This window comes from Scyliorhinus canicula, chromosome 8 (genome assembly GCF_902713615.1).
Source record: "Scyliorhinus canicula chromosome 8, sScyCan1.1, whole genome shotgun sequence".
Taxonomy (NCBI): Eukaryota; Metazoa; Chordata; class Chondrichthyes; order Carcharhiniformes; family Scyliorhinidae; genus Scyliorhinus; species Scyliorhinus canicula.
Window position 1 is genome coordinate 158,753,966 of NC_052153.1, and position 17,005 is coordinate 158,770,970.

Below are 17,005 nucleotides of genomic sequence, written 5' to 3' on the forward strand. Positions count from 1 at the left end.
ATGTGACACGCAGTTAAGAATCACAAGGCGGGGGGGGAGGGGGAAGAAGAGGATACATGAATGTTAAGTATGCACAGATTTAAGATGCACTTTAGAAACATTATTGGATGGGCAAAGGTATTGTATATCATTGTTGAATGAGGCAAGCTTATATTTTAGGTCAAGTTAGCAGCTTGAATTCCTAAATAGTGTGGATTATTGAGACGTGGCATGAGACAGAATATATAAATAGCGTGCTGTTAAGTTTAGGTTTCTAAGAAGAGCAAATCATAAAATAAATAGCAAAACAGCAGTTTTCACTATTAAAAAGATAACAACACTCATTTAGAACTGTAAATGGTTTCTTTATTTTCCCATCAAATTAGATTTTATTTTGCAACGCCATTTCAGCAGATCTAACCACTCTATTGAATAGTGCAGGCCAACCCTTGCCATTTCTGAATAAATTTGACTCGTTAATGCAGCAGGCTTTGTTTACCAAGTAAAATCTGCTAACAACAAATATGGTTCAATTATCATGTCAGAAATGTTCTTGGAACTGGCTCCATCGTTCACCAGCCTCAATAATCCTCCAGGTTTTTAAATCCAATAAAATCAAATGAGTGAGAAAAGCCATCAGCCCGTTAAAGTCGAAAGACATGCCATCTCATCTACAGAGAAACAGACCATTTCCATGTCTAGGCTGAAGAGCTGTCTGCACTGGGGATAGTACTATTCTATTTGATTTATGGTATAATAGTGTGACAAATGATGACAAAAATAAACTTTTACTGCAGTGAACTGCTCCTTTATTTATGAAATTTTGCCAAGTACTGAAATCTTTTATCTGCAAGTTGTACACGGAGTGGAAACGAGTGATTATGGTGCAGTAATAGTAATACAGTGATGGAGGCAGAGTCCGCTGTAAATGGATTGAGGTAAAATAACTACCGCACCATGATAAATGTGAACAGCGCTTTGCTGACAGATGATCTAACAGGTGTTCATAACAACTATATAAGAGGATTTATTTATGACTGGCCACAGCCGCAGTACTGTAAATCAACTGAAGCAGCTGTACACCAGCAAACACAAGTCCCTGATGTAACAACTACACAAGAACAGGGGGGAAATACTGTTTGGAATCCTAATCATTAAATAATTACTGCACGAGATATACCAAATCCAGTTACAGCACTCAGTGCCCCAGAAATAAATTCTAAGATGGGAACCTGTTTACCCATTTGGAAATTTAATAAGCATTTTACTTCTAAAACAAGTGGAGGAGGAAGAAAATAAACAGCATTACAAGCATCTCCAAGTACTATTCTCAATAGACTAACAATAGTAATTGGAAAACTGGCACATAATCAAGATTAAGACGCAAGCAGGCTGTTCCATAATCAGTCATTTCCCCCTTTTACTTTGAACTGAAAAAAAGGCCAACAGGATTCATACATTATTTCCCAATTTAGACTAAAATAAAATTATAGTTCAATCACAAACTGAATCCCCCCCACCTTCATATAATTAGGGAAAGCTGCTATAGTCTCCAAGAAATTACAATTTGCAACAGTCATCCAGAAAGATGTAAACAGCATTATCTACTAAACTTTGAAAGCTCTCATCATCAGAAAAATATCTGGTAAAAAGTCACTTTTACGCATAGTGCTTTACAACGAAGCATGGATGCTGTTCTACTCAAAACCATTTCAATATTTTCCAGTCCTTCGGATGCCATGACTCACAACCATTATAAAAGGGCAAGGAGAGGGCAGCAAGATTATTCCTCCTCTTTCTTTTAGTCTTGCGTCACTTGCATGGTTGTGACTCCTTTCCAAGCTGCTGTATTGCTGAGAACAAGCCAGCCACTAGGAGGTGCATCGGAACTATTTGAAGCAAGTTCCTGAATGAAGGAGATGGAACTGGAGGGAAATTGCACTCTCTTTCCAAATGCGGAAGTGAGGATTTGTGTACAGATCACGGGAATGACAAAATCCCTGAAATGCACAGTCTGCCAGCCACTGTTTGGGTATGGCTCTTTTCAAAATACATTTTACGATAGGGTCATACCTGAATCAGTTCTGATAATGAGTTACATACAAATCATCAATCTCCCCTTCCTACTTACTGATCAGCTACTCTGCATTTCTGGCAAAAGCAGTTTTAACTTCAGATATCCAGTGTTCAGTTATGGTTACAGCAATCCCAGAACTGAAGGCACCATGTTTGATCATGCTTTTGTAAACACATCAAACAAAATACTGGGATCAGGGTACCGTAACACGAATGACAAAAAAGGCATTAATATAGCACAAAAGAAAGCAGTAATCAAACAGGTGAAACTTTTTTTTGGCAAAATATTATTTTCTTTGGATGAATTTTACCCTTAATTTTGGACCAATACAAGACAAGACTCCATTCAGAGGAGGGGTTGGCACCAGAAAATATTATGACACCAGCATCTTCATCCATTTTATAGTCACCCTTTCACAGATTATATGGCTGGACTTTGATTCTCTTACGTCTATCCTCACTTTTCAAATTAATTTCTTGGAAACTACATGAAACATTACAGTGAAAATGCTTTATAAACAGTGGTTCCGCACACTTCCGGAGAAAGCTGATGTAAGAACAAAAGGTTACAATGTTAACTTACATTCAATGTTATTCAAAAGAGAAAATACCCTTAACACCGTATTGAAACAATTTGGCCATCTTTAAATCCAGCAGCTCAACATTAGGTTAGTTACTTGGGACTGTGCTGTGTTCATGGCAAGCAGAAGAAAAGGATTGTGCTAAAGTACATAATGAAATTTCAAAGCAGATTGGAACAAAATTGTAACTGTGTGTTTACACACTACTGGTAGCTGGAGGGGACTCTACTATAAATGAAGGGCGATACAGTGGCTGGCCAGCACACTGTTTGCCACACACTTGTTGAAGATATATTCTGGTCACTCTTGAGAAAGCACAGACTTTAGCTCCCGCAGAAGCACTGAACCAATCACAGACTTTTCCGTGTTTATACTGAGTTGCATTGTTGATCCTTCCTTCACTTCTATTGTGATTAGTACCAAAGCTCCACTGTTCACAGTTTTTGCTGCGAACCTGAAAAATAAAATTCAGGAATATTTTTTAAAATAAAAATATAATCAAGCCCACTAAAATACACACCCCCCACCCAACCCATCATACAGTTAAATGTAAATGTTGCCACAGTCCCAGAGGCTGCTCTCCTCTTTGAGAGAACGCTGACTGATGGTGATTTAACCTGAGGGTCACCACACCTCAGGTGAGGGGCAAGGTTGAAAAGGTGGAGCCTTCATAACCTCAGCCAGTATGGGAATTGAGCCCGAACTGTTGGCTCTGCATCTCGAACCAGCATTCCAACCACCTGACTACACCGACCCAGTTGTGACAAGCATTGTGTCAATGTGTATTGCATAATGCATGTTCAGACACTAGTGGAATATCTTCACTCATGTATAGACTAGGCGACTATAGTGAAAAATGATCCTCCACAAACTATTGGCGCAAAGTCTGCTTCAACTATTTCTGGGAAAATTATGTGTTGAGCACATACATGAAACTGTCACCCCGATATTAATAGATACTCAGGGCCACACATGATAATTTATTCTGGCATGCTACAAAGTTCGAGAACCTGCATCATCATTCTAGCTATTGTGGAAATTGATTGGCTTGATCCTACATCACAACTGTGACTTCAAAGGTATCTGATTAATTGTAAAGGACTATGGGATGTCCTGTGGTAGTGTAAAGGTGCTACACAGGCACAAACTTGGTTTGCTTTGACGTAAAAGTAAATTGGAATTGATGACCGACCAGTTGCAAAGTCCAGAAAACTACAGCAGGACTTGATGGTTGGGAAGGATTCAGGTGGAATTAGGAAATATTTTTTTCTTTAGCTAAATACTAATACTGTAGGGGAATATTGTAAAGTCATGGCAATGCAGGATAAATTGGGACCTGCAAAGAAAGTGGCAGAATTATAAGCCAGAGGCAATTACCAATATATTCATGTGCGCAGTGGTCAAACATGCACAATAACGCACAAGTCTATTTAATCTCGGAAGTCTTACAAATACTATCAGAACCCGATTGTGAAAGGTGTACCAGAAGCGGTTGTGCAATGACCTCCAACCTACCCAAGGCCTTTTCTCCTGCAAGATGGGCAGCCATGAATAATACATTGCAGCATCCTCTTAGCTACATGCTGATTAGCGGTTGGTTTACAATGGGAATTCATGGTAGAGCTCCCTGGTAGAACAGGCTTGATGGACTGAATGGCGATGGACCAAATGGCCTCTTGCTCTTATTTCTTATGATCTGGGCTCATCCTTAAACTCTTTTTTTCCTTTGGCACTCCCACTCTGTAGCTGAGGAGGATTGGAAGATTTGCAATTTACATCCCAACTTCCCTCACTATCCTCAGATGAATCTGATCTGATCCGAATGACTTAATAACTAGCTGCAGCCAGCCTGATACCTTTTCTGAAAGTCAAATTTTAGCCCAACAGTAACCTCTATAATGTGGCCAGTTTTTTTGACTTGGTAAAGAAAAATGTAAAGTACTCATTCAGTACTGATGTCACCATGTGTAAATCCCCTTTTTGGTCCCGAATTGGCCCCACTCCCCTTTTACTATTTAAATGTCTGTGGAAGATTAGTGGATTCTCTTTTATGCTAGCTGCTAGTCTCTTCTCATACACTCTCTTTGCTTCTCATTTCTTTTTTTACTCCTCAGAAATAACTAGCTCAGCCTGGTTCTCACTTCTATTATGGACCTGATATCTGACATGAACACCTGCATCATCTTACCCTCTACCAATTTTGTTTGGGCTCTGCTTGTCCCACCTATCCCCTTGTGGGAATATATCTTAGCAGTACCCAAACTATTTCCTCTTTAAAGATTCTGTTACAGTTTTGCCTGCCTATCGTTGATTCCAATTTACCTGGACCAGGTTCACTCTCACCCCATTGTAATTGGCCATTCCCCAGTGAATTATTTTTACTTTGGATTGTTTCTTGTCCCTTTCCACAGCCAATCTAAACCTTGATGCAATAATCTCTGTCCTCTAAATATCCCCCGAATGAAACTTGATCAACTTAACCTATCTCATTCGCTCGAACCAGATCAGCAATGCTTGCTTGCTGGAAACAAGAGACAGAAAACTCTCTTGAGCATGCTTCAGAAACTCCCCCCCCCCCCCCCCCCCCCCCCCGCCCTTCACCCTATTCCTATCCCTGTCTATTTTAGGATAAAGAAAGCTCTCCAATATACCTATTCAGTAGTTGTTGTGCCTCTATAATTTCCTGGCAAATTTGTTCCTCTACATCTTTCTCATTAGCGGTGGCCTATAGAATATACCTGGCAGTGTAAAGCACCTTTATTGTTTCTTACCTGTACCCAAATATATATTGTCCTTGTCCATTCAGGTAATTTTGATATTCTGAATTCTCCCTCTGTACCCGAACAGGCGCTGGAATGTGGAGACTAGGGGCTTTTCTCAGTAACTTCATTGCAGTGTTAATGTAAGCATACTTGTGACAATAAAGATTCTTATTATTAATATTAGGACATCCTCTCTCTCCAATATAACATTCTCCTTAGTCAATATTGCCATCCCTTCCCCTATCTTTTCTGAATGCCTTGCGTCCAGGAATAATTAGTACCCAACCCTGCCCTTCTTTAAGATAATTTCTGTAACCACCATCATATTCCCATGCACAGTAAACCTAATTTAGGTCTTATTGCATTCTGGACACCATCTAATGCTTCATTATTTCTTGTTTGTGTTATCTGTCTCTTCCAGTTCTTTGTGCACCTTGGATTTCCCTTTGGTTCCCATTCTCCTGTTAAGATAGTTTAAACCCCCCATCAATAGCATTAGCAAACCACCCTGCAAGGACATTGGTCCCAGCTCTATCCAGGTAGAACCCACCCAACCTGCACTGGTCCCATTGCCCCAGGAATCTAAACCCCTGCTTCCGCATCCATCTCTCCAGCCACACATTCAACTGCTCTATCCTCCTATTTCTATATTTATTGCTGCATGGCCCTGGGAATAATCTGGAGATCACTACCTGTGAGGTCCAGCTTGCTAGTTTATTTCCTAACTTCTTAAAATCTGTCTGCATGGCCTTAGCTTTCCTTCAATCCATATTGTTGGCCCACACCCACTTTTCATCCCCCATCCCGAGTATTGTTTCACATTGGCATGGTCTCGGGTTCGATTCTCGGCTTGGGTCACTGTCTGTGCTGAGTCTGCACGTTCTCCCTGTGTCTGCGTGGGTTTCCTCCAGGTGATCCGGCTTCCTCCCATAAGTCCTGAAAGACGTGCTATCGGGTGAATTGGACATTCTGAATTCTCCGTGTACCCGAACAGGCACCGGAATGTGGCCACAGTAACCTCATGGCAGTGTTAATGTAAGCCTACTTGCAACAATAAAGATTATTATTATTTTTTTTAATCACACCCGAGTCTTCAAGTCCAATTTGCCTTCATTATTAATTTTAAGACAAAGCTATACTTCCTCTTCATCTAACTCTTTGAGTTTAACCTCTCTAATTACATTCCCAAACCAGACTTCAACAATGGCTAGATTACTAGACCAAAACCCCAATATTTTAGTTTATTTTGTAAGACTGTGCGGAAAGAATGATTCGCTCCAGGAGCGATTGCATGAAAAAAAATAGGGCTTTGTTATTTTAAAAAAAAACTTTACTACGAATACAATATTAAACTCTAACTTCAGAACCGAAAAGAACAGCTTCCAATTGCTCCTTAACACTACTACTTAATTCCTCATTTAAGAAAAGAAATATACAGCTCTCAATCCAGCAGGGCATAAGAGTAATACGTGCTTTACAGAAGAGATTAGGGCCCTGATTAAAACCCCTCCAGACTCTGGCTGTATATCTTCAGTTAACTGTGTCAACTGGGTCGTTTCAGCCTCATCCTGGTCTTCAGACAAGACTGCTCTGCTTTAAAATGTTATTCCTCTTTTTTTAAACCATCCTGCTGGAAAAGAACACTGCCTTTACTTGTGGTGTAAAAAAAAAGGCTGCCACATCAGACTTCAACTCTTTTGCCAAAAGCTTTCTCAAAAAGCTCTCTCTGAACCTCTTGGCTCCATCTAGCAAAGACATCATCTCCCCAAGCTGAAAAACAACTCTACTTTTGAGGCTAAAAGCATATTAACTACCAGGGATGTTCTCCAGTCAAACCGCAGTACATTAGCCCAGACTGACATTCCTCGTGGTCAATTTCACCTTCAGCCCTGGCAAAACAGAATAATGTTTTTAAAATTTGACCACTGCAGTCAAACACACTACAATCCCAGGCTTTTAACCCTTAAATTTCCCAATAATCCTAAAATCCTCCGTTCGTCACACTCCCCATCAGTCTCCTATGAGCCTCCTCTGACCCTAGAATATTCCCCCTTCCCACAAACAAACTATTCACTATCCAGATCTCCACTGTTGAAAGATCTACCAACATCCTGACCGAAACCTTGCTTACATCCAGCAATTCCTTCTCCCTTTTGGCTGAAAAAACAGTCCATCCCAACCAATCACTGTTCGAACATGTTTCTTCTTGCCAAATCCAAGCTAGGGCTCTCTCCCAATTTCTTCCTCGACCCCTCTGAAATTCCTTGCCCTTTTAAGCTCTGCACCAATCTTCACATTAAGATTGCCGTCCCTGTATCTGATGGGCCAATTGGCTTCCTTTTGTGCTGGAATGACTACAAATCTATAACACCTCATCCTTGGTAAATCCAACCTCTGCCTAAACCCATTTGCTCTCTCTCTCCTCACCTTTTGGCTCTGTTAGTCTTACTCACTTTCATATTTCACAAACTCTCCTTTCCATTGTAACCTCCTCTCCTGGGGTCTGGCCACTTCTGAGTTATCAACATAGCTATCTCAGTTACCACACAAATGCCCCGACCTAAAATTCATTCACGTGTTGTCGGTATTAGAACATAGAACATAGAACAGTACAGCACAGAACAGGCCCTTCGGCCCTCGATGTTGTGCCGAGCAATGATCACCCTACTTAAACCCACGTAACCCGTATACCCGTAACCCAACAATCCCCCCATTAACCTTACACTATGGGCAATTTAGCATGGCCAATCCACCTAACCCGCACATCTTTGGACTGTGGGAGGAAACCGGAGCACCCGGAGGAAACCCACGCACACACGGGGAGGACGTGCAGACTCCACACAGACAGTGACCCAGCCGGGAATTGAACCTGGGACCCTGGAGCTGTGAAGCATTGATGCTAACCACCATGCTACCGTGAGGCCTATTGTTTTTATAAAAATATATTTGTATTCAGGACATTTTCTATTTTATAAATAAAACAACGATCATTAAATGTTATACAATTCTAATTCTAAACAATCCATCATACCGCCATATATGGTCTGTTTTATATTAACAGTAATTTACAATACAACCCCCCCCCCACCCGCTGAGATGATCAACTCTTTTTTTTATAAATTTAGAGTACCTAAATGGAACAAAATTAAAGTTACATGGAGAAATGCAGATTAATAATAATCGTCATTGTCACAAGTAGGCTTACATTAAAACTGTAATTTACAAAACAAAAATTATTTCCTTTCTTTTTGAATTTAGAGTACCTAATTCATTTTTCCAATTAAGGGGCAATTTAGCATGTTCAATCTACCTACCCTGCACATCTTTGGGTTGTGGGGGCGAAACCCACACAAACACGGGGTGAATGTGCAAACTCCACACGGACGGTGACCTAGAATCGAACCTGGGACCTCAGGCACCGTGACAGCAGGGCTAACCCACTGTGCCACCGTGCTGCCCGAGATGATCAACTCGTGAAGGAAGAGATGAACATCCTCCATGTTGTATAGAACCCCTCCTCCGACCCCCTAATGTTAAACTTAAATCTTCTCCAAACGTAGAAATTCCGACAGGTCACCCAGCCACACTTGCGGCTCTGGAGCCCATCACCCTAACAAAATCCTCCTCCGGGTTATCGGGGTGGCAAAAACATCACCCTCTCTCCCCTCCTGCACTCCCGGGTCATCTGATACCCCAACTGTTCATGTCAGAGTCCCTCCCCCGGGGCTCTGACCTGTACAGTCCCCAGTAAAAGGACTCAAACAGCCCATTCACCGTACCTGGGTCAGAGACCACTTCTCCTCAAGTCCTTTATTTGCCCAATCTCCCTTGAAGCCACCTGCTGTGTAACTGGTATATAAACAACCTTCTGGCCTTCTCTCCTTGTTCATAAAACGCCGCCCGTACCCGGTGCAACTGGCCAACCACTTTCCTGTTGATATCAGTTCAAACTGCATGTGGAGGTTCTTCCTCAACAACTCCTCCTCTGGTAGGCTGAATACGGACGATCCACCTCCAGAATGGCCTCCGACAACCTGTCTTTCCATCCTCTCTACCATTGCCCTATGCGCCATTATCGAAATTAGCTCCCCCCACCCTCTGATTGTCACCGTTAACACCTCCCAGAATGTGGAGGGAGAAACCTCCTTGCTCTTACTGAATTCAAAATACGTGCCTATAGCAGCTCCAATCCTCGCACATGTCCCCTTATCCGCTAACAGTGCCACATCTAACCTCCATGATAGTCCCTGGGTGCATCCCTTCTCCACGCACATATCCGCATAGTGCGTTGCATGGTCCGATATGACAATCGCCCAGTACTCTGAGCCTACCATCCTTGGAAGCAGTGCCTCACTCATAATAAAAAAGTTAATGTGGGAGTATACTCGATGTACATGCGAGAAAAAAGAACATTTCTTCTCGAGCACCTGAACCTCCACAGATCCACACCCCACTTGAATCCAAACAACTCCTTGGCCATCCCCAATACCTTCAGAGATTTGGGGCAAGACCGATCCAACCTGGCGTCAAGCACAAAATTAAAACCCAACCCCCCTCCCCCCACATAATCAACTGATGTGTATCTAAATAAAGTAAACCTCGCCAAACCTTTCTTAATGAACTCCACGTCATCCCAGGTAGGAGTGTATATATTTACTAACACCACAGGAACCCCCTCCAACCTTTCACTCACCATCACGTACTTCCCTCCGGATCCCCAACTATGTTACCCTCTGAAAAAGCCACCTCTTATTAATAAGCATGTGGCTCCCTATACTTCGTATCCAGTCCAGGGTCTCCTGTAAAAAGATTATGTCTACCTTCAAACTTTTTAAATGGGTGAACAGATCTTTTCACCAGCCCTTAAGTCCCCTCACATCAATGAGTCCAGGCTGGTCGGAGGTCTCAGAGAACTGAGTAAATAAAAAAGACAAATCCAAGTACTGACACCCCTGAGCACACTGCCAGGGCTCAGCCAAACAAGTGAACATACCCAGAATCTTCAAATGCCCCCAGTCCATGTTCCTGTATAAAGTTCATCGCCTCCTCCAGCATATTGAAATAATGTTCTCTTATCCTGTAACCCACAGGTGAGCCGGGTACATCATGCTAAATCACACCTTGCTCCTGAAAAGAGCAGCCTTGGCCTCGTTAAACCCGGCCCTTCTTTTTGCCAACTCTGCCCCCAAGCTCTGGTAGATACGGGCAGTATGACCTTCCCAGCTACATTCATGGGCTTCCTTTGTCCAACTCAGGATCTTTTCCTTGTCAAGGTATCGATGGAGCTGTACTATGATCGTCCGTGGCAGCTCCCAGCTCTCAGCTTCTTCCTCAACAACCGATTGACCTGGTCCACTTCAGGAGGGCGGTCAAAAAGACCCCCTTCCCCACCAAGTGCTCGAACATCTTTGTCATGTATTCCTGGTTCTCGCACCCTCAATGCTTTTGGGTGGTCTGCAATCCTCAATCTTGGTCTTCAGTTTATTTTGCCCCTCCAACATCATCAACATCTCTGCCTCCAAAGAGGAAATCCTATCCTCGTGATTAGCAACTGTCTCCTTCACCTTCGGGATTAACATATTCTGCGACTCCAGATGCTGTTCCACCCTCTCCAGGGAGGCCCGAATTGGTTTTGCCACTCTCGCCAATTCTCCAGTGACCGTCTGCCGTTGCTTTATAAATTCAGCTGATAGGAACTCCACCAACTTGTCTGTCGACCACTGAGTAGGCAACGACACCACAGGTCTCTCCACCATGTTTTTCCCTCCTGCGCCATGCGTATCCACAGCTCCGAAGAATGTCCCTTGTTTGACACACTCCTCGTCTGGTAACTCTACAACATCCCTCACGAGGGGAGAAATCTTAGTTCTTCTACTTCACTATTTTTCCACCTGCACCACTCCCGCAAAACGGGCAAAAAAACCAGTCCGCACCCAGGAGCTACCTCATGTGCAATCACTCACTCCATGGCCACCACTGGAAGTCTCATGATGTCGGTTTTGTTGGCAAGATATTGTCCAACTTCCAAATCTGGTTTGACCAAGAAAAACACCTTTGTTTCTCTTTCGGTTACTCCAAGATCATGCAGAGGACAAGGACAACTCATGGTTCCTCTTTTCTATTATGAATTGCCTTTTCATACATTTTTCCTGCTCCCTCTAATACCAATGGAAAAAAGTTTATAGATCTGTTTCTGCAACAAATAACATCCTAGCAGCTGCCTGTGCCATATCCTGACCGTAATCACATTCTTAACCATGGCCTAGAAAGTAACACTCTCACCTTGGAGTCAGTAAGTTATGGGTTCAAGTCCCACTCCAGCGACTGGAGCAGAAAATGAATATATAGATTGACGCTCCACTGCAGAACTGAGAGACTGTTGCAATAGGCAAGGCTCCAATATATTAAACCAAGCTCCTACCCGCTTTGTCAGACGATTCTAAAAGATTCCATTGCACTATTTTGAAGAAGAGTTCTCCTTCGTGCCCTGGCCAACATTTATCCCTCAACTAATATCAAAACATAGATCATTATCTTATTGTTCTTTGTGAGACCTTGTTGTGCACAAAGGGCTGCAACATTTGCTACAACTGTGATTAAGCTTCAAAAGTACTTCAAATCGAAGTAAAGTTTATTCTCCTCTGCTGCTCCCAAGTCTTCTACCCGCTCTGGTACTCATAATACTACAATTTCTCTTCAATTGCTCAGACTTAAATCTTCCAACACACCATCTTCTTACTTTGGAGATACCTCCTGACTCAAACTCCTGGCCTCCATTCCGACTGCTGCTGAAATCTTTCTCCATGTTGTTACAACCTTGAAGGTTGGTTTCTGTTATCAACCATTTACCCTTTGTAAACAACATGTTCAAAACACAGTTGGCCTAGATTTTAACCCAGATGGAGTTCCACCTGCCTATTTCTCCAGTCCTTTTTGGCCTGCAATCCCCATTTCCCAAATTTGGAAATCAAGCATAGCTTTGTTTTTGTTGCTATCCGTTTCTCAGTTTTGCCTTGAACAGGCCAGTGTGTTACGTTTTGAATGGATGATAACGAAGGAAAGAAGGAAGAAGGCAGAGGCTGAAGCAGTACTTTGGTACCTCAGGTTAGAAACACATAACAATCATATAGTTACAAACATTCAGCAGGTAACATGAAAAAGAGTAAAATCTATACATCAATACACCACGCCGACAATACAGGCACTGAAGAGCATAAATTTAATCATTTAATTACTTCATTGATGACCTGAACACCCATGTGCAAAGAATGAGGAGTTTAATCTGAGGCAGGGATATGGGAAACCAACTCATCAACATTTGGAGAGGTGGTGATGATCTGTTGAAAATTCAATTGTCATCTTTTCTTTTTGTTTAAGACATGGTGAAAAAATTGATCATCTAATTCTAATTCCAAATGCATCATTTCTAATGTAGAAAACATGGTTCAGTTCCTCAATGAAGTGCTTAAATGATTGCATTTATATGCTCTTTATAATTTTAATATGATTTAACCTTTCTTTCAACATTTCACTCAACACTTTTGTGCTATCTGTTGAATTTGTCCATTTATGTTACTACATAATTGAAATGTCATGTGAGAGTACCTTTAAGAAATGAGTGTTTACTACTGCAGTGATGTCAGAGTGTGGGTGGAGCTGGGCTGTCTGTCAGCTTTTTACTTTTGTTTTCTGTGTTGGAGCTGAAGCCAGACCAAGCAGGTGTACTGCTGTTCTCTCTGCCATCAAAATACTATCTCTTGATCATTTGGTGAATTCAGAATTATAAATGTTCTCAGTAGTGAATGTAAACCTAATGTGCTTCTGTTGAAAGGTGTTTCTTAAGTCTTCTGGATGTTGTTTGGGAATTCATTAAGGATTACTTAGTGTTGTATTCTTTGGGGGTTGTATTTGAATTGATGGTTGCTAAGATGTTCACTGTATGTTTTAAAAAGGTTAACTTGAGTTCACAGAATAAACATTAAAAAAATACTTTTCCACTTCTGCTGTACTACACCTGTAGAGTGGGCCGTGTGCTCCCCATACCACAATCTATTAAAAGCTGTGGGTCAGGTGAACTCCACGATACACTTTGGGGTTCTGTAAACCCTGGCCCATAACAGTAATATGTTTTAACCTGAATACTTGGCCTTTATGAATTTTCTATTTTCTAATATGAATATCTGCAATGTGATGAGTTTTTCATGTGCATAGTAAGCACATGGTTTTCCCAAAACCACTCACCATAGCTTTAAGACTTTGGTATGTGGAGGATGCTTAAATGAAGAAATTAGGTTATGTCAGTGTCCCATAATGGAAAGATACATTTCATTTTAATATATACACAATATAGTGTGAGGGGCATTTAAATACTGCTTGTGATGTCACTTGCAAGGACAAAACTGGGCATTGCAGCCAACATGGAAATTGGCTCAAGGGATCTTAGGAATCCAGTAGTTGTATTGCAATAAAACACAACTATTAAAAGCATATGAGGTTTTTGTTATTGCTATTCTTCATGAATACGACGAGAAGAGACTTACTGTGAAAACAATTTAAACTCTTCTTATTCTCAATAACTACACTAACAAAATGTTAATTAGCAGGTTTTCAAATAAACTTGAAATGGAAAGGTAAATACTTATTTTTTTTAATTGCTTTTGTCTCTTGTGCTCTATTAACCAATTTCAACTGCAATAAAAACAACAAATTTTAGAAATACTCAGCAGTTAATATATATTTAACTGTAATATTGGCAAGTTATATGCCTCAACATAACCCAAGCGACGGGAAAGAGGATTCGCCACAACTCTGGAAACCTGGCTGCTATCCTGCAATTTCCTGCTTGAAGTAACAATGCACGCATATACGACATGTTCCGGATCAGGATCTTAGTTACAATGCCGCTCATTGTTTAGGTCTACACACGAAGAATAACATACAAGGCAAGGTACTGGAGATTGGTACATTAACCTCGCACAAAACACAGACAGCAGAACTCGAGGGAGAGGCAAAAATAAATTCAGGGTATAAACAAAGGGAAGTTTTGAATAATGATTAAAAAATATCCAATACAGGACAGGGAAAATACTGGCAAATGAATTTCCATGAAATCCTGGACAATATACAGGCTTTGGTTGACAAGTGGCAAGTAACATCTGCATCACACAAGTGCCAGGCAATGACTATCTCCAACAAGAGAATCTAACCATCATCCCCAGGACATTCAATGGCATCATCATGAATTCCCCTCTAACAACATCCTGGGGACTCCATTGCCCAGAGCATAAGAATGTAAGAAATAGGAGGAGTAGGCCATCTGGTCCCTTGAACCTGCACCGCCATTCAATAAGGCCATGGCTGATCTTTTTGTGCACTCAGCTCCACTAAAACCCACCCGTTTACCACAACCCTTAATTCCTTAACTGTTTAAAATGCCTTAAAAAACATTCAACAAGGTAACCTCAACTGCTTCACTGGACAGGGAATTCCTCAGATTCACAATCCTTTGGGTGAAGAAGTTCCTCTTCAACTCAGTCCTAAATCTGCTCTCCCTTATTTTGAGCCATGCCTCCTAGTTCTAGTTTCACCCGCCAGTGCTGAACTGAATCATAGAATGCCGACAGCGTAGAAGGAGGCCATGGCCCATTCAGTCTGCACCGACCGTCTGAAAGAGCACCCTACCTCGATCCAATCCCCACCCTATCCTTGTAACCCCACCCAACATTTGAACATGAAGAGACAATTTAGCAAGGCCAATCCACTTAATCTGCACATCTTTGGACTGTGGGAGAAAACCTGAGCACCCAGAGCAAATCCAAGCAGATACGAAAAAAATGCAAACTCCACACAGACAGTCACCTGAGACTGGAATTGAACCTGGGTCCCCTGGCGCTGTGAGACAGCAGTGCTAACCACTGTGCCACTATGCCACCCCTACAGCCGTTAAACCAGCTGTATAAATACTGTGACTATACAAGAGCAGCCAGAAGTTAGCAATCCTGTGGCGAGAAACTCTCCTCCTAATTCCAAAGTCATGTCACCAAGGCACAAGTCAGGGATGTGAAGGAATATTCTCCACTTGCCTGGATGAGTTCAGCTCCAACAAACGAAGTTTGAAACTATCCAGGACAAAGAAACCCACTTGATTGGCACCCAATCCACAAATATTCTCGCACTCCATCACCGATGCACACTGGCAGAAGTCATGTGTACCATCTCCAAGATGCACTGCAGAAATTCACTAAGATGCAAGACAGCACCTTCCAAACTCATGACTGCTGCCATCTGGAAGGACAAGGGCAGCAGACACATGGGAACGCCAGCACCTGGAACATTTTCTCCAAGCCACTCATCATCCTGACTTGGAAATATATCACCATTCCTTCAGTGATGCCGTGACAAAATTCTGCAACTCACTCATTAACAGCACTCTGGGTATACCTAACCACATGGACTGCAGCAGTTCAAGAAGGCAGCTCACCACCATCTTCTCAAGGGCTGTAGGGGATAGGTAATAAATGCCATCCTAGCCAATGATGCCCACATCCCAGGGAAGGAATTTAAAAATTTATATCAGAGGCAAGGCTGTGCTCTCTAGAGCTTTCTAATCCCCATGTAAAATAAGGCAAAGTAAATAGAACATAGAAAAATACAGCATAGAACAGGCCCTTCGGCCCATGATGTTGTGCCGAACCTCTGTCCTAGATTAAGAACAAATTAATCTACACCCCATCATTCTACCGTAATCTATGTACCTGAATATCAAATCTTTAACCAAGTGCAGTTAGTTTCTTTCTTGTATATGTAATCTCCTTGTGCAGTGTTTGGACTTCTGACTTGAAGCAGCTCTCCGGTTCAGAACTAGTAAAAGCACAGCTATACCAATTAATACTAACAGCAGGCCTCCTCTTTCATTCCAAGTTTGAAACCAACACTGAATCTCTAAATTAAGAAACAGTAGGATGGTACAGAAAATAATCCTTAAACCAATCAAAAGATACATCCCCTTTCACAATAAATGCGGCCTACAGCCAATGCATAAGGATGAAGAAAGGTAAGCTCACTGTTCTTAGGCCAACTACTCAGCCACATTCAATGGAAGAGTAAAGCAAAACTGAACTATAAACACTTTACGATCAAATTGGAGAGCTCTGAAAATCATGGTGTTAGCATGGCAAAAGCCATTGAAGTTGCACAATTGTAGAAACTCCTGAGGTACCCATTTGTTTTGTGATGTGTGAATTACTATTCATCCATGTAGGCTGTGAAATAGTGCCCACGTGTGTCCTCATCAAACACACACGGCGTTCTTGTGGCATCCATTTTCTAGTAGAATCACTGGACAGTGACCTATCTTTTCAACAGTTCATTCTGGCTCACCAAAGAACTCTGCCTCTACAAATCTGCTTCAATGCAAATCATGTCATAATCTTAAATTTACAACTAAATCATTTCAACTCTGGTAAGACAGTTTATTAAAATTTGGAGAGTTAAACATTTATCCATTATAATGTTGTTATGTAATTTCCAATATGCAATTCAGAGTACATTATTTTTAATGTCAATAGGCCAGTTTACCACTTTTGCCTTTGAATTAGAAGCCGCACT

The 17,005-nt window shown here is 41.7% G+C and overlaps 1 protein-coding gene across 2 annotated transcripts in view; it reads right to left on the reverse strand.

The window, feature by feature from the left end:
- Window positions 1–328: 328 nt before the first annotated feature.
- The window catches only part of ap3b1a (adaptor related protein complex 3 subunit beta 1a), a 358,394-nt gene continuing 341,717 nt past the window's right edge, over window positions 329–17,005 (reverse strand). For both annotated transcript variants that reach the window (XR_005461652.1, XM_038805547.1), the window contains one exon: window positions 329–3,090. Coding sequence is in view for 1 of the 2 variants with exons in the window: in XM_038805547.1 (XP_038661475.1) it covers window positions 2,937–3,090 (154 nt within the window). In the remaining variant the exon portion in view is untranslated. The remainder of the gene's footprint in view (window positions 3,091–17,005) is intronic.